At 50.5% G+C, this 21,387-nt stretch overlaps 7 protein-coding genes across 7 annotated transcripts; 3 read left to right on the top strand and 4 right to left on the bottom strand.

The window, feature by feature from the left end:
- Positions 1 to 792: 792 nt before the first annotated feature.
- On the top strand, positions 793 to 6,238 carry SMAC4_04124 (uncharacterized protein). The gene is made up of 3 exons (XM_003346643.2): positions 793 to 1,859; positions 1,973 to 4,800; positions 4,860 to 6,238. The coding sequence occupies exons 1-3, from the start codon at positions 1,667 to 1,669 to the stop codon at positions 5,298 to 5,300; spliced, it is 3,462 nt and encodes a 1,153-aa protein (XP_003346691.1). The 5' UTR covers positions 793 to 1,666; the 3' UTR covers positions 5,301 to 6,238.
- A 271-nt stretch (positions 6,239 to 6,509) lies between these two features.
- On the bottom strand, positions 6,510 to 7,911 carry SMAC4_04123 (uncharacterized protein; the record flags this gene model as incomplete). Its single annotated transcript, XM_003346642.1, has 5 exons — positions 6,510 to 6,553; positions 6,639 to 6,817; positions 6,922 to 7,137; positions 7,231 to 7,427; positions 7,498 to 7,911. The coding sequence occupies 5 exons, from the start codon at positions 7,909 to 7,911 to the stop codon at positions 6,510 to 6,512; spliced, it is 1,050 nt and encodes a 349-aa protein (XP_003346690.1).
- A 1,849-nt stretch (positions 7,912 to 9,760) lies between these two features.
- Positions 9,761 to 12,578, bottom strand: SMAC4_12726 (uncharacterized protein). Its single transcript, XM_024655567.2, has 7 exons — positions 12,446 to 12,578; positions 12,300 to 12,365; positions 12,116 to 12,217; positions 11,803 to 12,050; positions 10,993 to 11,732; positions 10,738 to 10,911; positions 9,761 to 10,639 (listed from the first exon to the last, which is right to left on the bottom strand). Exons 4-7 carry the CDS (start codon positions 11,807 to 11,809, stop codon positions 10,340 to 10,342), a joined length of 1,221 nt encoding a protein of 406 aa, XP_024511442.1. The 5' UTR covers positions 11,810 to 12,050; positions 12,116 to 12,217; positions 12,300 to 12,365; positions 12,446 to 12,578; the 3' UTR covers positions 9,761 to 10,339.
- A 709-nt stretch (positions 12,579 to 13,287) lies between these two features.
- Positions 13,288 to 14,175, top strand: SMAC4_04122 (uncharacterized protein). The gene is made up of 3 exons (XM_003346641.2): positions 13,288 to 13,664; positions 13,740 to 13,787; positions 13,872 to 14,175. The coding sequence occupies exons 1-3, from the start codon at positions 13,506 to 13,508 to the stop codon at positions 13,914 to 13,916; spliced, it is 252 nt and encodes an 83-aa protein (XP_003346689.1). The 5' UTR covers positions 13,288 to 13,505; the 3' UTR covers positions 13,917 to 14,175.
- Positions 14,176 to 14,309: 134 nt separating this feature from the next.
- On the bottom strand, positions 14,310 to 18,650 carry SMAC4_04121 (uncharacterized protein). The gene is made up of 4 exons (XM_003346640.2): positions 17,675 to 18,650; positions 15,472 to 17,564; positions 14,437 to 15,388; positions 14,310 to 14,364 (listed from the first exon to the last, which is right to left on the bottom strand). Exons 2-4 carry the CDS (start codon positions 16,342 to 16,344, stop codon positions 14,351 to 14,353), a joined length of 1,839 nt encoding a protein of 612 aa, XP_003346688.2. The 5' UTR covers positions 16,345 to 17,564; positions 17,675 to 18,650; the 3' UTR covers positions 14,310 to 14,350.
- SMAC4_13796 (uncharacterized protein) lies at positions 18,516 to 18,786 on the top strand (the record flags this gene model as incomplete). Its single annotated transcript, XM_066091623.1, has 2 exons — positions 18,516 to 18,650; positions 18,715 to 18,786. 2 exons carry the CDS (start codon positions 18,516 to 18,518, stop codon positions 18,784 to 18,786), a joined length of 207 nt encoding a protein of 68 aa, XP_065947143.1.
- SMAC4_04120 (uncharacterized protein) lies at positions 18,718 to 21,133 on the bottom strand (the record flags this gene model as incomplete). Its single annotated transcript, XM_003346639.2, has 5 exons — positions 18,718 to 19,692; positions 19,772 to 20,054; positions 20,112 to 20,382; positions 20,445 to 20,998; positions 21,062 to 21,133. The coding sequence occupies 5 exons, from the start codon at positions 21,131 to 21,133 to the stop codon at positions 19,454 to 19,456; spliced, it is 1,419 nt and encodes a 472-aa protein (XP_003346687.1). The 3' UTR covers positions 18,718 to 19,453.
- Between the last annotated feature and the right edge of the window lie 254 nt (positions 21,134 to 21,387).

The following is a 21,387-nucleotide window of genomic DNA, read 5'->3' as shown; positions in this document are numbered from 1 at the left end:
ATACCCGTCGCAGTCATGCTACACCGTGCTTTCACTTCACAACCCTCGATTCACATGGTGATAACTCGATGTAGTGAGAGGTGAGGCGGCCCTGCGATATCAGCTCAGCTGATGGTGTGGGGGTTGTCAAACGGGCAGGCCTAGCAGGGCACAGAAGGGGTCACCCTGGTGAGCCTGGCAAACCTGGATCAGTCATCCATCACGGTCCATGAGAATCGTGATGGCTTTGAGACCGGCGTCGACCGGGAGAGGGCATTTGGCTTTCCTCACCCTCCACAAAATGGTGTCAGCAACTCGTGCTGGCCAACCGGCGCAGGCGGCGGTCACACTGAATCCTCCCTCGCGCTGTTCCCGTCTTGGTTCCAGATGCGCCAACTTGCCAAGATCGAGACATGGGCGGCTTGAATCGAAGTCCGAAGTGTCTTTGCGCAAGCTGATACTGTGCTGCAGCAGTGTACATAGGCAGAGATGGAATGAATAACATCGTATTTGTTTTAAAGAGAGATGGAAGTTGACAAGGACTATTGTGCAACTCGGTGTTTGTTTCTCTTTATACACCACTTCAGGGTCCTGATAATACTTTCAACAAGAAAGGAAGATGTTAAAGGTCTGAAACTCAAAGAGGAAGGCCGTTATCTGTTGCAATGGAATGTCTGTGCTCAAGTTCCATGAAAGTGGTTGCAGTTGCAGCGACAGTTGCAGGCAGCGGCACCTTCCGCAGTGCTTGTGGTTTGTTCGGGCAGGCGTCATGCTGGTGTTATCCCCCAAATTTCCATATCAGAAAAAGTTGACTCTTGTCTCCAACTCTTTCCGTCCTTGGTTTTCATCTTCCTTTCCCTTTCGCGACTCTTCAGACCTGATCCAAGGCTTTCATCCCTACTAGTTGGAATAGACTTTCAGCCCGATAACTTTGGAAAGTCTCTAGCGTGTTCCGTCTTTGCAGCCCGAGCGGCAACACGCCAGTGTTTTATTTTTCAGGGTAGGGGTACAGCTAGCCATAACACAGCTGCCTACAGGGAAGACGCTGCACAGTACGGGCAAGGGCCAGCGAGGTCGATCTTTTCCTGCTTCACACTGACAAGCGCTGCAACAAAGTAAAGACACAACCACCAGCTTCGGGCTTTCGCAACAGTCGCAACCAACTCGGGTCATCAGGCCACGCCCACCAACCGTCCACTTTTCAAGAGCAGTCACTTGTCGCATTTCCAGCATTCTGATCATCCGTACTTTCTTTAAGAAAACCTCATCCCGTCCACTGTCGCGGCCGCCAGTTCAAGTCTGGAGGATCCCCGAGATCATGAACCCGTCCTTCTCCACTACTTGGTGCAACTGTCGTGCCATACCAACTAGAAATCTCGCCTCACTTGTTCACCGAGTCACTGTGATCTAGATCCGAACACCAAACATCCTTCTCCTAGCTTGTCGCCAACTCCTACGCTGCGACAGATCTCGCCATATTTACCTGCCTACCGCTACCGCTGAAGACTTCGAGGTCTGATCCTTCTTTTTCGCTTGCAGAAAAGAACGGACGGAATTCTGCATCCACAACAACACCCTACGTACATCGTTTGATCCTGGTATACTTCCTAGCACCAAAAGTCACAACACACCATTGCTGTTGATCACCATCCATTGGCATTGCTATCCACACACACAACCCCTCACCATGGGTCCTCCCTCCCAGGCGGGCGATGAAGACCGTCCCGATCCGTCTCCGACCAACACGCGCCGAAGTTCGCGCCTGGATCCCATCAACACCACCGGAGCCCGACATGACGATGCCGGCATGAACCCTCCGGATACCAGCTTCCAGCCCACCGACACTGTGCGGAGGCTGGCTGACCCTACCGGCCTTCCTGGTGGGTATTTCTTCTGCGATCTTCCCCCCACTGCCCACCTTGGCATCCTGGGCCATTCTTGGACTTTCTTGGATGTATCGTACCCTCGCTGACCATATCATGCGTATATATAGGTGCCGTCAACAGCCCTACCGCCGCCAACATGGTCAATGCGGAGGGCGCACCCTCTATCGCACCATCCGAGCGTGAACGTGCCGTTTCCCGAGCATCCCAATCCGCCATCCCCCGTTCGCCCATGCTAGGTCCCGATCGCGGACGACCACGACCTCGCAAGCCCCCAATGACACGACGCACTTCGTCCAATGCCCAGGCTCCCCATCGGGGCGAGGTCTTCTCTGTCGACGACGACATAACTGAAGTCGAGCGTGATGCTGCTGAGCGCCAGAAGAGCTACAGTGGCTCTGCAGCCCGCAGGCGAAACCTGCCTCCGGCTCCCTTGTCCCGAGTACACTCGATTTTGGATGAAGATGGAGCAAACGATAGCCGAGATCGAGAACCCCCGGACGTCATCGAAGAAGTGGACACTCCGGCTCAGGAAGAGCAAGTCGATCTGCCCCCTCCAGCTGAAGAAGACAGTGTCGAGGGAGAGACGCCGGTTGAGGACGATGATGGTGACATCAGTGACGCCGAAAGCTTTACGCTGAAGGACCGTCAGCAGGCAATCAACGAGACACACCCCTTCGGCATCAGGCTGTGGAAGCCTGCCTTGTACAAAAAGGACCGTTCGGTCCAAAAGACGGCCGAGGGAGATATCCACTCCTCACCTGGAGGGCATGTCAGTCGATGGCTGCTGTTCTTCAACATCATGTGGACCTTGGCCTTTGGCTGGTGGATGTCCATCATTGCTTACACGGGTGCCATTGTCTGCTTCATCTTTGCCGCCGCTCCTAGTGGTAGGGAGTACGGACGAGTCCTCTGGGGTCTTGGTGGTTACCTGTTCTATCCATTCGGCAAGTTCATCCGCTTGGAGCAACAGGATGCCTATCTGGACGAGGACCAGGGCGAAGGCAGAAGCATCAGCGAGTACGAGCAATGGCAGAGTGGTGACCTCGAGGATGGCCGCCTGTTCTTTGGTCCCGAGCGAGACCGGTCGATTATTGGTCATTCCCGCCGGAGTTTGGACTCGGAACCCGACGAGACGGAGAGCCTGCTCGGCCGCGGTCGTGGTCATGTTTCCGATCCTGACCTTCCTCGCATGAAGAGAAGACTGTTCGGTCGTGGCCAATGGAATGTTGGGCGCGTCATTTACTTCCTCTTCTTCTACACCCTGATTATGCCCTCGCTCTTCATTGTATCGGCAATCTGTTGGTTCCTGGTGTTCTGGATTCCCATGGGTAAGGTCACTATGCTTCTCATCGACCATCTTCGACGCCATCCTCTGGCCCTGTGGTTCGAATCCGACATCTCAACTGCCCGGGCCTCCACCACGCCGCACTCTTCCATCCTCATTTGCACGTATCGTGCTGTCGGTATAAAGTACTGGAAGTATACCATCGACGGAACCAACATTTTCCTGGTTAATCTGATGGCCATCGTCATGTTCGTCATCTTTGACTGGATTGTCCTTGAAGGCATGCTTAAAATCGACAACTTCCTTACCTCGCCCGCCTTTTTGTTCGTCGCTGGCCTCTTCTCCATCATCCCTCTTGCTTACTTCATCGGTCAAGCCGTTGCTTCCATCTCTGCCCAGTCGTCGATGGGCTTCGGTGCTGCCATCAACGCATTCTTCTCAACCATTGTTGAGGTCTTCCTTTACTGCGTTGCTCTGCAGCAGGGCAAAGGCCAGCTGGTCGAAGGAAGCATTGTGGGGAGCATCTTTGCCGGTATTCTTTTCCTTCCGGGTCTCTCCATGTGCTGTGGCGCCATTAAGCGCAAGACACAGCGCTTCAACGCCAAATCAGCCGGTGTGACATCAACCATGCTGCTATTCGCCGTCATTGGCGCCTTTGGTCCGACTTTGTTCTATCAGATTTACGGAACCCACGAGCTTACCTGCCAGGATTGTATTAACTTTGATCATCCCAGGGGCTCAGTGAGAGATTGCCGTCGCTGTTATTTCTCGCAGACTCCGGCTATGAATGACCGGTTTTATCTGGAGGCGGTCCGTCCCTACTGCTATATCGCCGCTGGTCTGCTGTTCTTGTCATACATTATTGGCCTTTGGTTTACGCTTCGCACCCATGCCGCCGTTATCTGGAATACCGATGCGGATGAGAAGAAGCATGAGGATAACACAGCCCGCAATAGTGCTCGGCCTTCAGCGGCGCATACCTCGCTCGGTGAGACCACAGGTGCTGACGTTCGTGACTCGCATCTCTATAAGCGCATTCTCGGTCAATCCCTTCGCCAAGTTGGTCACCAGGGCCCCTCTGACGAGCAGCAACGGCCAGGCTCATCTATCTCAGGGACTATCAGGACTAACAGCACTCCCCATATGGTCCCTCCTAAATCAACTGGATATGGTGGTACCGACAGTCAACATTCGGCGACCATCCTCAACATTCCCGGCTTCACTGATGCCGAGAATAACAATCTAGTGCACCAGGTCGCTGAGATTGCAGCTACCGCCGCCACCGTAGCAGCCAGGAACTATTCGAGCCAAAGACGTACTTCGCACCTTGAAAGAGGCTCCTCGATAACAGGTCAGCAACCGCCTGCTCCTGCAAGCCGCCATGGCTTGACCCGTACTGCCACTTTCCCGGATCCCGAAGAGGTTGGCGGCGAGTCTACTACTGCCGCACACGCAGGAGGTGGTCACGATGCGCCCAACTGGAGCCGTCTCAAGAGTTCCATCATTCTCATGGGAGCCACTGTTCTCTACGCTATGATTGCCGAGATCCTAGTGGACACTGTGGATGTGGTTCTTGAGAGTTTCGAGATTGACGAGAAGTTCCTTGGCATCACGCTGTTTGCCCTTGTTCCCAACACCACTGAGTTTTTGGTAAGCTGTGATCCGACCTCTGTTGTATGGAAACACAATGCTAACTTGTACCTAATCAGAACGCCATCTCCTTTGCTATGAATGGCAACATCGCGCTCTCCATGGAGATCGGTTCAGCATATGCCCTGCAAGTCTGCCTGTTGCAGATTCCGGCACTCGTGCTGTTCTCCGCCATCTGTCCCGCAGATGTACCGGTCGCAGATATGGCACGCTATACGTTCAGCCTCCTCTTCCCGCAGTGGGATATGGTCACTGTCATCCTCTGTGTCTTCCTGTTGAGCTACATGTACGGCGAAGGGAAGAGCAACTACTTCAAGGGCAGCATCTTGCTTTTGAGCTACCTTGTCGTGGTGATCGGCTACTACTTCAGCGGCTACAGTACCGGTCTCGAAAAGTCCGACGCTGGAATCAGCCGCTTCGACACCCTTGGCGACGATGGACAGTACATGAGCTACAACTATAAGACCGTTGGGCGAGGTAGTGGTGGTGTGGCCTACTGAACGATCAGCAGACGCTGAAAGTCTATTTTTTTAATCCACGATCGAGAATACCCTGGAGAGCGTTGGTTGCGAACAAATCAAGCTCAGCACTGTTTTTGTTAAAGAGCCTTGAGGCAGTCCCTGGGCAGGCATGATTGTATAACGAACCCCAGACTGTTTTGTTTCTTCTATACACCGATTGCCCTACTCATTCAAGGGTAAAAATTTCTGGGGAGTTCAACGGCATTCTTTGGGCATTGTTTGCATTCTTTTTTTTTTTTCCTTTTTTTCTTTGCCGCACTTTTCTTCCTTGCTTACCTATAAAAGCAACGACTCTCATGAAACACTGTTGGTTGCGTTCATTCATGTAGCATATGTTCAAAATTGCTTTCTTCAGCATGTGTGGGATTTCCTTTGGGCTAGGGCCCGATGGCGTACAAGACAATGATCCGCAGACAGAAAGGTGTTTGGAGACAAGACGGACAGGACGAGGGAGAAGTGTCGATGAGTGTGATGATGACGATACGAGGGATTATGAGATTGGGCCTGTCATTAACGGATGGGAAGAGAATAAATTTATATTTTACATCTTTCATTTTTCATGGTTCCACTTTTGATCCGAGTATGTTATGCGTTGGGCCGGAGGTTCGAGTTTGGACAAACTCTGAGTACTTCCCGTCTCCCACCAAGCTATTCATTCCCTGTCACTGATGATCATATTAGGCTCGAAAGATTGTTGCCAGAGAGATCGACGACAGCTGCCACTTTTTCATGGCTGAGTGCATGCTGGGATCGACGTTCTAACACGTTTAGGCAAAATCCACAGCCTACTATATACCGAAATGCTGTTTCGCGGATTCGCGTCAGGCGACCAGTCTGGTTAATGAACCCGGAGGTCTTGGCATTATCACATAAGATGTGTGTAAGTGTAACAGATTCTTTTTTTCGGGGATAGATGTATGTGCGAGAATAGATAGGGATGGAATCATGGAAGAAATGCTAATATGGACGAAACCTCTCAAATTGACAGATCTGATTGCATAACACAGGGCCGAAACAGGAAACTGAGGACAGGGAACAGCTCGGCAGGGTATGGTAAGGTATGGTAATAGCTCCTTTACTGTACGGGTTACACGAGCTATACCTACCGACCGAACAAGTTGATGAAGAACGAGAGCCCAGGTTTCCTTCCATCCATTCGGTTGCGTTCCAAAGAGATGACTAGCCTAGCTAGGCCTTGATGGCCATTTCACCCATTGGCATCGCCTTGAGCCCTGTGTTTCGTCATTTGTCAGTTTGCTGGTCTTGATTATGCTCCCTAAAGAGGGAGGGAAAACGGAAAGAAAAAGGGCAACGTACATCCATCAACAGGCTCAGGAGCCTGTTGCTTGATAGTGCAAGCATTATACTGCGCCGGAGTCTGCGCAGTCAGGCCAGCAGCCGGGCAGTCCTTGTTGAGGTTGCAGCCCTTATCCATGGCCTTTTGGAGGGAATCGCCCTTCCAGCCGAAGACGTAATCACCGTGAGCGGCGGCGCCACTGTTTTTGTTTTGACCATGTCAGCTCATCTCTTTTCCCTATACCAGTTCGACAGAAAGAGAGGGAAAGGTGCATGGGAAGGGAAAAGAAAATAGGGGACATACCCAAGGTTCATGCTATACATAAGCGCAGGACCTGAATCAGGCCAGATGCTCTTATCGTTGGCGAAGCTTGACACGTTCCACATGAGCTCGTACATGACCTGCGGCAGCTTGACGGGGTGCGAGGAAGGGCAGGAACCACCGCCGCTGGCGCCGGTTCCGCTGTAGGTGACGTGGGACTTGTGGTCGGGGGAGTCGAGGTTCTTGCCGTCCCAGCAGCTGTTTTATTATTGCCAGTTAGTTTATGTCCCAGTAAAACAGGACTGATTGGGGCTTGCTGTTGGATGTAAAGGCGGAGAAGGAAAGACTTACGTCGGGAAAATGATGGTCTGGCGGATCATCTTGCACTTGGTATCTTGAGGAATATCGACGGTGTCGGAACCGGTGCAAGGGGCACCGCCGACAAAGGTACCCTCGTTTGTCGAGGTCCAGCAGCGGTGGCAGATGTTGCCGGAGGAAACCTTCTTGGGGTCGGTGTTGGCTGCGTTACCGGCGAGCATACGGAAGCCCTGGGGTTCATGTCAGTAACTCACGGACCTTCATGGTCTGGAAAAGACTGAGACAAGGGCAGTAACTCACCGGCTTGAAAGCAGTAACCTTTCCACTAGGGATATAATACACATCAAGACCGCCTTTATTGATGAGTGCGCCCTGCGGACCGCCGTTGCCGACCTGAGGCACGCGGTGGTAGCTGCCGTTCTTGGCCTTGAAGAACATGACGGCCGTCCAGTAGTTGGACAGATCCTGGGCGAAGCTGCATGACGTGCAGGTCGACTGGCCGACCAAGTCGTGCGAGTCCGGTTCCATGGTCAGGTTGAACGAGTTACCGCCGACGATCTGGTGCAGATGGGGTGTGTAGCGGAGGCCCGGATTGACGAGGGGGTCGACGCGGTCGACGACCAGCTGCGAGCAGGCGAAGCGCAACATGTTTTGCGCGACGACACCGTTGGCTAGCAGCGCTAGGCCGGCGGCGAGGGTTGCCCACGACTGCATATTGTCTTTTCTTTCTTTCTTCAACAATACAAACTGAGAGTCGGTTCGGGTATGCCTGGCCGGTGATGAAGCGACTGTTGCTGATAGGTAACAGCTCTAGAAAGACGGGAGTGACTTGTTACTGCTGAGCACAAGATAGGTATCAAGACAGAAAAGAAGGGCAAAGAGGACGAGGGAGGATCGCGAGGTCGCACGACGCACTTATACATGAGCACCGATCGTCTTTTCCCCTTTCCTCTGATCCTGATCTCCCAATTTTTCCACCAGCCGGCTTCCCTCCCTCAACACCCCAACACCGTGATCAAACCGTGGCCAGCCGCAACCAGGTTGGCAATGTTCCTACCACGACGTAGGATGATTTCAGGCTCGAACTACCGATGCTACAGAAACAAGGCCGAAGGTCTTCTTCTCATTTGGGTATAATATAAGTGATTGGCCTACAGACGTTCCAAACGTTATTGTAGCCACTGCCGGATTCGTCGACAAATGCCGTTCCTCCGGGGGACCAGGTATGTTTTGTTTTGTGATCTTCCTTTAGATGATTGATGGGGGTGGGTTGGGTTGGTTTGCCTCTCTTTATGGTCATGCCGTTATGTGGTGATGGAAAGTGGAAGCCAAGCCCAGTGATAGAAATGAAACATATGGAAGCAACCTGGACCATGAGACTGACCAGGGTCATTTGTGGTTGTCGAACTGACAGACAAGAAGGAAGAGGTCTGGAGCGGGTGAAATGAGCCTCCAACCGGATAAATAGTGGCCACGCCTGGTATATTGCTATACATCCTCGGTGCCACTAGCCACTCCAACGATTTCTGTCTGTCAAACTCAAGCAGGAAGGTCATGTCTGCTCATACGTTCCTTCCTTGGTGGGAAAGACAATCTACAGGGCGCCGCCTGTATTCACCATGTCACCACCACCATCATGTTCCCACCCCTGAAAGCATGTATCTCTAATCAACACAAAAGCGGCAGAGGCAGAAAGACGATGTCTTCGAAGTGACGTGCATGCAGACGCAACCAACTTTCCACACAGTTCGGAAAACGTGTAGATTGAAGCTCGCACAAAGCATTCATCATCTGGGGTGCTGGGGTTTCCCATGGGGTAAAGAACGCATGCCGTCCGTGGGCGTGGAGGTGTGGGAGAGACAAGCCGATTGGGTGGCTCCGTCCGTTGTCAACATTCAACCAGTATCTGCTGAGTCGCTTCGGGCCTTTCAGACATATGAGAAGTATGTATATACATATGATCTGGGCGGCAAGTGGCAAAACTGGAGTCGAGAGCGAGATGCTGGATTCTGGGCTTTGGACTTTGGACTTTGGACTGCTACAGTGGCATTGCTGAATGGTCGCCCCTTGGGCTTCAGGTGCTTCTCGCGCTTGGGTTTGTGGATAAAGTCAAACTTCTGACTGGGGTATCTTTCACATTGAGAGTTTGATATGAGATTACCTTGAGGTGGGCAATTGTTGTGTGTTGTTGTTGATGGGTGAGCGTCTTGTGTTGGTGCTGGAGGGTCAAGCAGGATACTAACCACAATCACTGCCATCAGTCCGCATTTGCCTCCAGATGAGATATTGATGAAGCTATCATCAAAATAACGCTGTTGATGGAGCATATGTAAAAATAGTTCCTTGGAGTCATTCCCGGCTGGTGTTGCTCGGATTCGCGGAAAAAGAAGACATTTTTGTACGCCGAGCGGGCTGCGAAGGCATATTGCCTTGACGACGATCTGGAAGCTGCTAGTCAGGCCTGAGTATTGTGTAGACGAATCTTCATGATACAGATTTCTTGGCTTCGCTCACCTCATGCTGACGCAGAGTCGTTGGTGTTGATATCAAGACTCCAGGATCCGGTTTTTAGATTGAATATGTGACTGCTCTTTGGTGTTGGGCCACCAGCCCAACGCAGCCCACCACCACCGGCCTTATCGACCGCTCCAAAGCTGCCAGTGGTGACTTTACCGGAGATATCCTCTTGTGGTTTAACCGGGTTTCTTGGTTGCATCCTCCAAGGGCGGACATCGAGGCTAGCAGCAAGTAGAAGAGGAACATGAACACATGGGGGTAGCAGACTTGGACGAGCGTGCGCAGTTACCGATCTAGATTGATTCTGGAAGACACTCTTCATTTTCAACTCAACCAGGTGCAATGGGAGAGAAGTGTTTCATTGAGGTCCGAGTTACCCGAAAGCTTTGCCAAACTGAAAGAGCACTAGACGATTATGTGAACCCCCCGCGCTTTCTTGCTGCCTGCAATCTTGATTATGCCTTCCTCGACGGAGATTCCTTGAGCGGGCCTTGACCTCGGCTATGGGGACACTCGCATGCAGCTGCCCCTTTTCACCCCATCAACTGCATCTTCCCTTGGCAGTGACTACAGGTACTTATGCTATGGGTAGGTAATACCTGAGGGAAGTCCACTCCTTCTCCTCCTAGACTAGATCAAGTGAAATGCCCCTCTCTTCATCATCAAAAATCCTTCCGCCCGATGTTTTGTGGGGTTGGAAGCCGCCATTGTTCTTTCCAGTTTTGCTGCCGAACAGACTAAATGGCAAGCGTATACAACATTGACGATCGCCCTTGCGATCTCTCGCCAGAGTGGCCATGTACCATGCTCCAACAACGATGCAGGTGAGAGCGATAGCAACGACGATGAACACCCAGAAGTACTTTGACACAACGGTCTGACCTCCCTCTGCATCCCACGAGAAGAAGTCTGTTGAGAATATCGCCTAGAAGGTGCAAGTTGCCGTCAGTTTCTTTGTCTCTTGCCTTTGTTCACAACTCATCGAACATTGGTGAGCCTTTGCAGGAGACACATGCGACGTACCGCAACGGTTGACATGGGCAAGAAGATCATTGTCAGCAGGGCAATCGATCGCATCTGCGAGCTGTCCTTTTTCATCTCCTCCGAAAGACCGGTGTTTGCGTGCGCTAGCTTGGTGTTAAGTCGTGACAGCCTCAGGTTCGTCTGGTTGTCCTGGAGTGAGAAGAAGCTCCAGACCTAGAAAGCGCAACGCGTTGTTCCATTAGCTCCATACACTCGGTGATGTTGTTGTTGTACTCTTCTATCCGTTACTCGTACCGTTTGCATCGTTAGCGACATATTGTCCTTGACGAGATGACAGTCATTGATCTTATCATCAAACTCGAAGATGATGTCCTGCAACCTTTCCCGAATCTGTTTCCCTGCTCTTTCTAGCCTTACATAGCTAGATGCGCCGGAAAGCTGCTGGGGTGGCCCCTGCTGCGTGTGGTTCTCCTCGCCATACAGAGTTGTAGCGCGGGAGATTGTTGTTGACCCAGGTGCTGATGATAAAGTTGCCGAAGGGATGCGTGTCAGACAGCGTGGAGAGAAGGTAAGTGAAGATGATTCCTTGACACTGGCTTCTACTAAATCCATCGCCGTCTCGAACTTCTTCAGCTGTCTCTTCAAGGCCATTATCAGGCTTACCAGTTCCCTGGACCTGTAAGTTGACTTCAACACGTCTGTCATTCTTTTCTTGTCCATGTCGAGGTCAAGGCCTCTGGTACCGCCGACGTTTTCAAGCTGGTTGTACTCATAGTTATTCCGAAGTTCGAAGTTATCCAAAAGATCCTCCACCTGGTCTACTAGGCGAACACGTTCAAGTTCGAAGAACAAGCCGGGCAGGAGTAATGGGTGGTTGTGCTTGAGATCACATGATCTGATTCTTCTTACTATGTCATCCTTCTGCTTTTCATTGCATCCGTAAAACACCGCAAGATCGAGGTCATTCTCAGTGAAGTACGTCGTTGACAAAGCGATGTCGTTTGGTAATGTCGACGAAGTACGCGCAGTACACGCTGTGGGAAGTGAGTTTAAGTTAGTCCACTTCGTTTGATATTTGTCCTTTGAGAACTGGTCGAACCATACTTATCATCGGTCTTCTCTCCTTACTTCCCTTGGGAAGATCGTCGTCGTCGGAGTAATGACGTTGAGCAGAGAAGTAGCAGGTCAATCTGCCAATTGTCCGGGTGATCCTAGGGTGGAGATGAAACTCATGCACGAGTTGTGAGAGGATATCATCGCTGTTGAAAGGGAGATAGGACACGGGTGACTGTGTGTTTGCGCCATCCTCTTCATCGTCATCGTCGAAGACTGGCTTGACCCTGTTGAAGATTCTGTTGCGTTATATTGTCAATAAGAGACGTCCATTGCTTTTAACCTTTCGTTGACAAGGGCTTACATGAAGGAAAAGAGGTGGAAGTATAGGAAAGTTCTCGTTTCCTTACACAGCACATATGCCAGAACCTGGATGTCCGGATGATGGGAGGAAATCCAGAACAGCCTGACCAAAATGGGACGTTAATCGATCCATCAAATAGCGAAGATCTCTTTGAATTGATGATTGATTCGGAAGGGTCATTTACGTTCTTGAACCAAGTCTCCCATTCTTCACTGGTGCTCAGTGTCTTGATGTCAAAGCTTGGATGACCCTGTTGTAAAGTGTGGCCGACAAGTTAGCAATAACTTCTGAATTTTCCACATTGATTTTAACCGTTCAAAAACTACTTGCTTCCTCATTCATGAGTTTCGTCACTATCGTCGCTTTCTCGTCTGGAAATTCGCAGGTGAAGTTGGAAAAGTCGCGGTTGGACCACTCGAGTGAAGTACGGTCATAGTCCATCTTCGCTACGATCAACTGTTTATTTCCGATCAATGACACACGAGGGCTGTGAGAGGCGATGTTGAGCGAGAGGCGTGAAGTGGTGGTGCTTGTTTGCCTGAGGATCTTGTGACGATGGACAAACCCGACCAGGGTAGCGGCGCCTCCGGGTGGTTCTTAAACCGACTCGGTCAAAATGCTCGCCAAAAGAGCCGGACGTCTCACAATTCTGTGGCAAGTATTGCAGAATATGACCGTTTGAGGAGGCTGACTGTCAGGCACACTTTGAGGAAGTGAGGTGGTGTAATCCGACAGTCGATGTAACAACGACAATTCCACGGATGAGAGGAATGGTAGGGATTCCTCCTCTGCCGTCTTGTCTCTGCCTCGCCACGATATCCTACTCTGCACGTGTGCCCCATGCAAGCTGACTTGGGAGCTCTATAGCCAACCATTGGTTCTTCGTCAACCAGAAAATCGTGGCGAAGCACGACGTTGTGTACATCCCAAGAGAGTAGGATTCAGCTAGTAATGTTAGTGTCTATGCGGGGTCGTAACGCCATTTCACTATCACCGCCTTACTCCTTCGGTGGGATGCTTCTCGTTGCTTCTCATTTGCCCGGCGACTTGACTCTAACCGGGAATGTCTGTATTTTCTGAATGAGAGAAAATCTGCAGAGAACCGTCCGATTATACCGAGATGGTTTGTGTGACCTAAAATGTCTTCTTTCTCGGCCGTAGGCTTGATCACTTTTCTTCCTTTGCCCTACTGCTTGCCTTAGGCATCAGGGTTTTATTGAAGCCCTGCTTTTTGAATCCATCGACAACACTTACACTCGATACCCGACGACACATATCTCGATTCAGTCTGATTAAATGAACAGAAGATTTCTGGAGTTAGACCTACATTGAGAAAATTGATCTCTATCACCATCACCGTACACCTCACCAGCCGCCACGTCCGTACGCCATGCTTTCATCGTCGCCCGCGATCATTCATCAGGCTCCGCCCGCACTGGTCCAGCCACTCTTCTTGCATAACCATGTTCTGCGGAAGAAGTACCGAGATCCTCTCAAGCTCAAGCAGGCTCTAACCAAGACGTTCGGAGAAGGGAATTACAAGATCAAGGTACGTACCATGCCCTCTATAACCGATTGGTCGGGATTCCGATTTGAGCATTTACTTACGTGTGAGCCGGAACAGGTCAGAGCAGATCGGTGGATTGTGGCTATTCCTAGAGAAATGAGCAATGTTCGTTCAAAACTGCGAGATTACCGGATGGAATGACGAAGTCTTTGTGTTCTGCTGCTAACTAAGTGTGGCTTGCGCGTACAGAATGAAATAGACGAGCTTGAGAATTCGGTTTATTCGCACTACTAGCAGTTCGGGGGATATCAAAGCTTAACAGGCAATCTAGGAGGGGGCTGTAAGGAGAGAAAGCATCAAAAGCAAGCGAACTTGAGAAGAAAACAAAAACCGACCCATATACCAAGGCGTTCTGCCAAGAAACTAAGAGTATTGTAGGGCATGGTCCGTCCCATGGTGCCCATAGATGTAGGCAACAATGATGGGGAAAACGTATAAGAAAAATGAAGGAGAAGGTTTCCATATAGACTTTTCTCCAAATGATCGCCAGGCGCTTTACTTGGATGTGTGCAGCCAGTTGTTGCGATTTCGCCGTGGCGTGACCGAACTCCAGAACGCCTTACAGGTCACCCAGGCACTCATTATCTGAGGTTCTGTTAACCACAGATAGGAAGTGGAAAATGAATCGCCTTTCAAGATATCCCAGAGGTAGATTCTGGGCTGAGGCCTCACAAAAGTTGATCTGCACGGATTGTTAGAACGACGCCTGTGGTGATTGATCAATGGAAGACATAACTTCTGGACGGGGACTCACCACCGTAGTAGCTTTTATCGTCCTCACATGCCCTGCTGATCTTCCCGAGCTCTCTGACGAGCTTCGAAACCTTGATTCTGGCTGTTGGGTCCGGATTGAGCATCTGCTCAATGATGTCGAGGAACTGCTTGGTGTACTCAGATGCTTTCTTGTCTTCCTTGTCTTTCTTCAAATCTTCCATCCAGTCGCGCACCTGAGGCTTGATGATGGCTATGTCGCCTTCAATCTTGAAGAAGGTGTCCGTCTCAAATCCGTACACAGTGTCGTCGTCCATGCGTTTATTGGGAAAAACATTATAGACAGCGTCATAGTCCAAAACGTGCCATGTAACGAACTCAAGAAACGTGCATCCCAGCGAAAAAACATCGCATGCTCGAGAGATGCGGCCTCTAGGAAGATCAAATTCGGGTGCTCGATATGTTGCTGACCTCTCGAGAGCTTTGGGGTCGGCGTTGGACCGAGAATACTTGGTGTGAAGGCGGCCAAGTCCGAAGTCGGACAGCACGAGCGTGCGGTCAGCTTCAAAGTAGAGAACATTCTCAGCTTTGATATCGCCATGACGCCCGTATAATTCGCCTTTTTCATCCAAGATGTCGTAGTAACTCAGCGTGAGTTGTCTCTCATTGTGAACGCACAGCAGAGCGATGGCCAGTTGGTGGCATTGTTGGGCCATCCACGGAGCGAGGGCTAGGCGTTCCTGTTCATTTCTGGGCTGGTGCACTTTCCAGTACTTCCAGAGGTTTCCTTCCGCCCAGGGAAAAAGCAGGTAAAACACTTCATTTCCGCCATCCTGTTCAATCACAGAAAATGTGGTGAGAAGCTTGATGAGATGAGTCCCTTTCTGGGCCTTGACACTAATCAGGGAGGCCAATTCCTTGTCAAAGGCCTCTTTATCGGACGCGTGCAGCCTCTTGAGGGCGAAGGCCACTTCTTTGTTATTGCCGTTATCAGACTGTAATACGAGTTAGCACCTGCCCAAGGGAGGTAATGCCTAGAGATACGAGGGAGAAAATGGAAGCGCTTATTGCAACTCACTCCAAGATGACCAAAGTCAAAGTGACTTCGATCAATGATAATCCTCATTACCTCGCCAAACCCCCCGTGAAGATTGTCGTCCTGGTCCGTGTCAGATCTAGGATTGCCATTGTTGCTTGATTGCCCAGGTGAGTCAGCCCGCTCACTGAGAAAGCCCCTATCGGATGAAGGAGAGTCCGGAGCACGAGATGGCATGATTGTGTATGGCAGGACATCCTTCGGGCCTAGACAGTAGTGGACATGATTCTGTTCCCCGTCCGTGGGAAGCTTGAAGTAAACAGCATTGAGAGCGTAACTGGCTTGTTCGAAGGAGTGGAGCTGGCAATGAGAGAGGTCTTCTTCCTCCCAGCCGGGAAATTGGTGGAAGGAATGATTCTCGTTCTGACACTTGATCTCGCCAGATTCACTGTCAATGGACTTCAAAGGTAAACATCGATCCGACAGTCGAAGCTTTTCATTTCTGTCGCTTTCCTCCTTCCAGAGTTGGGGTAATAGTTTGTGATGCTTTGTAAGGATGAACAGAAGGAACACTTTCCAGCAACGGACGTCATAGAGAACCTTCTGACAAAAGCTCTGTTGATCATGCCCTGACATATTCTTCCATAACTGTTGAACCACCGCAAGGAGACGTCCAGGCGTGAATATGTCATGTAGGCAACCCCGAGGTATGAAATAGTTGCTTCCCTTTTTGATGATCCTTGCTTCAAGCTCGCGGCGAACGGTGCGGAATATCTCCAGCCCATCGTCGTGTGGTTTGATATCGGTGTTTCGTCTCTTGAATGGATGGTCGGTGTCGTAGTAACAGTTGCCACGATCGAAGCATATGTCGACATGCGGATCGGCTAGTCCGACAGCTTTAGCTCGTGGAGCCATCTTAGAGGCTGCTCAGTGGCGAGGTGTATGCGTTGTGTGTGTTATGCGCTGTGTGTGTCAACGTAACAGGCCTTATGTCGTGCAGGAGAGATGTCGGTGTTGGCCTAGGAACCTTCTAAGCTGACTGAGTTAAAGGAGGAGAAATGCTTGGGTATAACAAGGATACGCGAAGAGTGGCGCTAGATTAAAGGAAGGGAACGAGAAATCGTGTATATGGTGGAGGGAGGAAGACGAAGTTGAGAATGAATGATACTCCAACAAAAGCAACTAGTGACGAGGTGCTCAACCGACGTGGTGAAGTTTGTCAAGTGTATGAACGACAAGCACCGTTGTTCTGTTTCACTCCATTGTGCAATATGACAGACGCACGGTGGGTCTGGCAGGGTAAATAAGCAATGAGGAGTGAGATTCACGATGGCCCGCGGCCCATTTGAGCACTAAAAATGGTGGGTGCAATATGAGGAGGCTCTTCAAAATCCCTATGATAAGGCATCCAGATCTAGAGCCTTGTTGCTCAGCCATTCACATTTTGCGGCTGATTATTGACAGTTGGATGCCTTGGGACCTGTTAAGCGATCAGCAATGTGTATAGTCGGCATAAGGGGCCATTGATACACAACCGTGACTGCGCCCTCGGTGTGCGTTGGATGTGCTCATCAGGCTGCATGACCATGTTGTATCTTCCTATCCACATTCGAAAATGAAACGGGATGGGTGATGTTAGCAACGCGCGAGACAACTTCGAGTATAAGCCACCATTCGCCGGTCTTCTGGGTAGTATTGTGGCGCACAAAGCCTTATTCTGGCCTCTTTCACAATGCTGTGAATGGTGGCCTCTCTCCAGCCTTGCTTTGCTTTTGAAACCTAAATGACCCTTTTGCTGTGAATTAGTTGTTGTGTAACAGCCATCCCGCGTTAAGCCTCATTGCAAGTCTGCCTCGACCATTCATGAAGCCCTGACAGTCGACTAAAAGGGCACAATGCATTGGATGTCCCAGTGAGCCGTGGTAAGTGCCTTGAGACAACACCTATAATAAAGAGCCTTGAATGGCCACTTGTCTCTTCACTTTTCTTCCACACTTCGGAGCTAGCAGAGGTGAGGTGCTCGCCTCAAACATGAATGAGGATATGAGCCGCCGGTCCAATACTATCGGCGCGTTTTGAAGCCGTATTCCCACTAAGCTCAAATATCACCTTTTTGGGATCATCGTACTGAATCTCTGTGACGTGGAACTTCGAGGTTAGCACACTTGATGAGAAGCCGTTCTGGGAAGAGGGCAGCAATCTTTGACAACTCGTCAGACTCTTTGCTTGCAGAGGAAAGCCATACCTTATAAAGCCAGGCAGGATTGTGTGGGTTACACGCAGTTCTCCGAATGCCGTGCCACTTCGATGCGTGAGAGTGGCGCAAGATCGAGAATATATGGGTGGTGGCCCTCTATGCAGGTATTGCACTGCCTCACTGCCACCGCCATCCCAGTTTGTGGCCCCTATCAATCCCATACGAGGATCCGGCCTGCGCCCACGAATTTATTAGGAACGAGGCCTCCTCAGCCCTAGCAACTCCTTGTTTTGGGTGTGCAACGTGGTCAGGTGCAAGACCTCAAGTGGTTCAGCCACTCAATTGAATGCCGCAGAGCTTCACGTTGTCACACTCATCGTCCCCCTTGCCACGCAAACCCATGGTAAGAGCAGTTCTTCATCGATTTGCAAATCGACTTGACTGTCGCAAAGCTGATTCAGAGCAAGCAGAGCCTTGAACTTGACCCTGTAAAGCTCACCCACTCAATATAGACCAGGGCGTAAGACTATCCAATAATAGTAGCGTCGCAAATTAGCATGTTTTACAGCAGACCCATGTTCCACCTATTTGAGCTGGACACGGACCTACAAGGCGGAAAGGAACGGCATTGGGCTGACACGATGAAAGCTATTAATTCCATGATGGTCGTGTTGTTTACGGCGACAACATCTTGAGCCTCTACCCCTTCTAAGCCCTTGTTGTCTCTTACTCCTTTTAGCCTACCAAACTCTGCCACAACACACGCAGGCCACCTCAAACGAGCAGAATCTTTTCAAACGTACCTCTTAGTGCATTTGCGGCCAGACTCTAGTCCTGGGAAGAAATGGGTGTTGTTCTACAACGCAGAACGGGAAAGCTCTCGGCCGTCATGGGACAAGCAAAATATCTTGATGGCCCAGACGGAGTCGGCTCTATTGTCGAAATACCTGCTTGCGCTGTAACCGCCGACGAACTGAAAAAAGAGCTTCAAGGACTGCTAAAACCGTCACAATACACGATACAAGTGAGTCTTGGATTTCGGCTGCTCAAATGTCGGAAATTTATGTCTAACAGTATCGTCATATAAGCTCAGGAGAGACCGATACTCTGTCATGTTGCCACTTCATGGGAAGAAAGATATACTCAACTCCCTCCAGTGACGAGGGCAATGCTGCCCATCAGAGCCGGAAGCGACGCTTTTCCCCTCTCGCATTGTCGCTACGTTTGTTGATACAAACGCTGGATAGCACTCCTCTCGTTCAAGGCACAATTACGGAGTTATAGACGTCAGCACCCCACCGGAAGTTTCATTTGTATGGGTTTGAAATACCAGAATCCCATATCAGACTTGGAGTCTACATACCTAGTCCATGAGGGCGAGGAGGCAATTTTGCTGGATTATTCGTATGTTGTTGGGCTAGTGAGTGAGGAGGGAAGCGGCTTGAACTTCCTAAAGGAAAAATGTGACTGATGAGTGCAGTCACACTGGGGGATCAGTTATGGGTTTTGATGACTTCTCATTCTGGAAACTGTCATAACAGTCGGAAGTGCAAGCGGAGAAAATGACGTTAGAAGCACGACCAGCGCCTGGAGTTCAACCACTTGTCACTCATTAAGTCAATTGGCATATGTCTTCAATTCCCGCAAGGAATCCTGAAACTCCCGCTCAATGGCTCTCTGGTGCTTAGTTGAACGAGATGTGATGGAACACTCGAACGGCAAAGGACTTGAGTTGAACCCATCGGAAAATGCAAAGCTGAGGGTGAATCAAGATGCTAGTTTCACCTGCCATGATTGATGGTGGCAGAAACTCGGAAACAAATCCACTCACATGTCAACATCAATATCTTCACCGCGCTCATCCTTCGCTGGACCAACATTGAACCCCCAGAGTATGCGCGCGATGTTGATAGTCACCGAAGCATGTCCCAAATGCATGCCGGGACAAATACGGCGACCCCATCCGAAGGCACAGTGGCCAAATGGACCGGGATATTCACGTTGCCCGAGAAAACGTTCCGGCAAGAACGTATGCGGATCAGGGAAGTCATTCTCATTTAAGTGAACTGAACCAGTAGAAGACATATGTCAGCCGCTTTCGAAGAAAATCGGCAAATGGGAAAAGAGAGGACACAGGGAACTCACTACTCCAAAGAGGCGCAATAACCGTGCTCCCCTTCGGTATAAACATGCCCCTATACGTATCATCCGCGATGCTAGCGTGGGGTGTGCCCCCAAGAACGGCAACAGGTCGCCAACGCAGCGTTTCTGAAATGATAGCAGTAACATATGGAAGCGACGCCATGTCCTCAAAAGTTGGCAATCGGTCGCTGCCAACAACTCGATCCAACTCGGCTTGGGCTTTGGGAATAAAGTCTTGGCCGAATTTTTCGCAAGCGAGGAGGAAGCTGGCTAGAGAACCGGCGGACTGTTCAGCGCATGTTAGACTATGCCCTCAAGTGGTGGAGTGGAAGCTCGTACTCACCGTCTCAACTCCAGCACCAAACGGTGAACCAGCAGCATATGCAAGCTCAAGATCGTTCATGCCATGGTTCATCTGCTCGCTGATCAGGTATGTAGTGAAGCAATCAACTGCTACACCTCGCCTCATCTTGTCTTTGACCTCGTTCAATAGACCGAGATACATGTCAATATCCTTTTGCCGTTGCCTCAGCACTTCAGCCTTCCATGGCGCAAAGATGCTTGGAACATACTTGAGGGCCGGATATCGTTCCACAGCAAACTTGCCTGGGATACTATGCCATGGGTTACAGGTTAGAAGCTGCATTGACAAACTCGAGAGCTGGGGATAACATACTTGACCGACGTGAGGCGGTCCATAGCCTCAGCATTGGCCCGCACCACAGCATCAGTCCGAACATTCTCAACCCTTCTTCCATAGGTAACCGTCACGATAACCGAAGCAGCATAACGCTCAAGATGTGTCCGGAATTCCTTAGGGTTCGTGAGCAAGTCGTGCATCAGCACCTTGGATTCGAGATTTTGGATCGGCCGGTATGATTCACTCTGGCGCTGCATAAACCCGTTGTGTAAGGCCTTAAGCCAACGCCTCCAGAAGGCCGAGTAAGGGGCTATCAGACCACGCATACCTCCAGAAAGGAGCTCGCTGCCCATTATGAAGCGTGGACGGGATGAGTAGATGGCTCCACGTTTCTCAAGCAATTCCCAGGCTGCCTGGGCGGAACCCAATATGATGGTCGGGGTCGGTCCCATCTGGAGGTAGACGACATCGCCATACTCCTTGCTGAGCTCTTGGAACCAGAGCCATGGCTTTTGAATACCGGTCCTGATGGTCTTGGGTCCTGGAGGGGGTTGTGAACGGTGTGCATGAAGTGTCCATCGCTGCCGCAGCTGAGGTACTCACATGAGAGTTAGCGAGCTGTTTCTTGTGTCAAATATAGGTCTTCATCATACCGCTGGAAATGAGAGGCCAAAGAATGACAGTATGATGGCAAGGACCAAGCCAAGAATAATAGAACCAATCATCTTGGCGGTGACCTCTTCCTTTTGAACAAAGTCTTGGATCGTATGGTGCATTGGAGACGAATCATGGGAGCAGAAGTTGATCTTTCCCATGCCTTGCTTAAGAAAGGATTCTGGCAACCAATGTCGAATAATTTGCCGTCGGAGTCCTTTATCGAGTTGATGTGACCCGTCGACCTATACAACAGTTTTCCTTGCTTGATCGGTTCTCCTCACACTAGGCTGAATACAGTGTGTGGGAAGAGAGGTGCGTGAGG

The sequence above is a fragment of the Sordaria macrospora genome, chromosome 5 (assembly GCF_033870435.1).
Source record: "Sordaria macrospora chromosome 5, complete sequence".
In the NCBI taxonomy this organism is placed as follows: domain Eukaryota; kingdom Fungi; phylum Ascomycota; class Sordariomycetes; order Sordariales; family Sordariaceae; genus Sordaria; species Sordaria macrospora.
The sequence above is the reverse complement of the archived record's forward strand: the minus strand, read 5'-3'. Positions and strand labels throughout refer to the sequence as shown.

Coding starts and splice junctions, on each gene's coding strand:
- SMAC4_04121 (XM_003346640.2), bottom strand. CDS start 16,344: ATGGCTCCACGAGCTAAAGCTGTCGGACTAGCCGATCCGCATGTCGAC. Junction 15,389..15,471: donor TTGACTTTGGTCATCTTGGA/GTGAGTTGCAAT, acceptor CTCGTATTACAG/TCTGATAACGGCAATAACAA.
- SMAC4_04122 (XM_003346641.2), top strand. CDS start 13,506: ATGCTTTCATCGTCGCCCGCGATCATTCATCAGGCTCCGCCCGCACTG. Junction 13,665..13,739: donor AAGGGAATTACAAGATCAAG/GTACGTACCATG, acceptor GAGCCGGAACAG/GTCAGAGCAGATCGGTGGAT. Junction 13,788..13,871: donor TTCCTAGAGAAATGAGCAAT/GTTCGTTCAAAA, acceptor TTGCGCGTACAG/AATGAAATAGACGAGCTTGA.
- SMAC4_04124 (XM_003346643.2), top strand. CDS start 1,667: ATGGGTCCTCCCTCCCAGGCGGGCGATGAAGACCGTCCCGATCCGTCT. Junction 1,860..1,972: donor TGACCCTACCGGCCTTCCTG/GTGGGTATTTCT, acceptor GCGTATATATAG/GTGCCGTCAACAGCCCTACC. Junction 4,801..4,859: donor CCAACACCACTGAGTTTTTG/GTAAGCTGTGAT, acceptor GTACCTAATCAG/AACGCCATCTCCTTTGCTAT.
- SMAC4_12726 (XM_024655567.2), bottom strand. Junction 10,912..10,992: donor TGTCGCTAACGATGCAAACG/GTACGAGTAACG, acceptor TGCGCTTTCTAG/GTCTGGAGCTTCTTCTCACT. Junction 10,640..10,737: donor TGCCCATGTCAACCGTTGCG/GTACGTCGCATG, acceptor TGCACCTTCTAG/GCGATATTCTCAACAGACTT.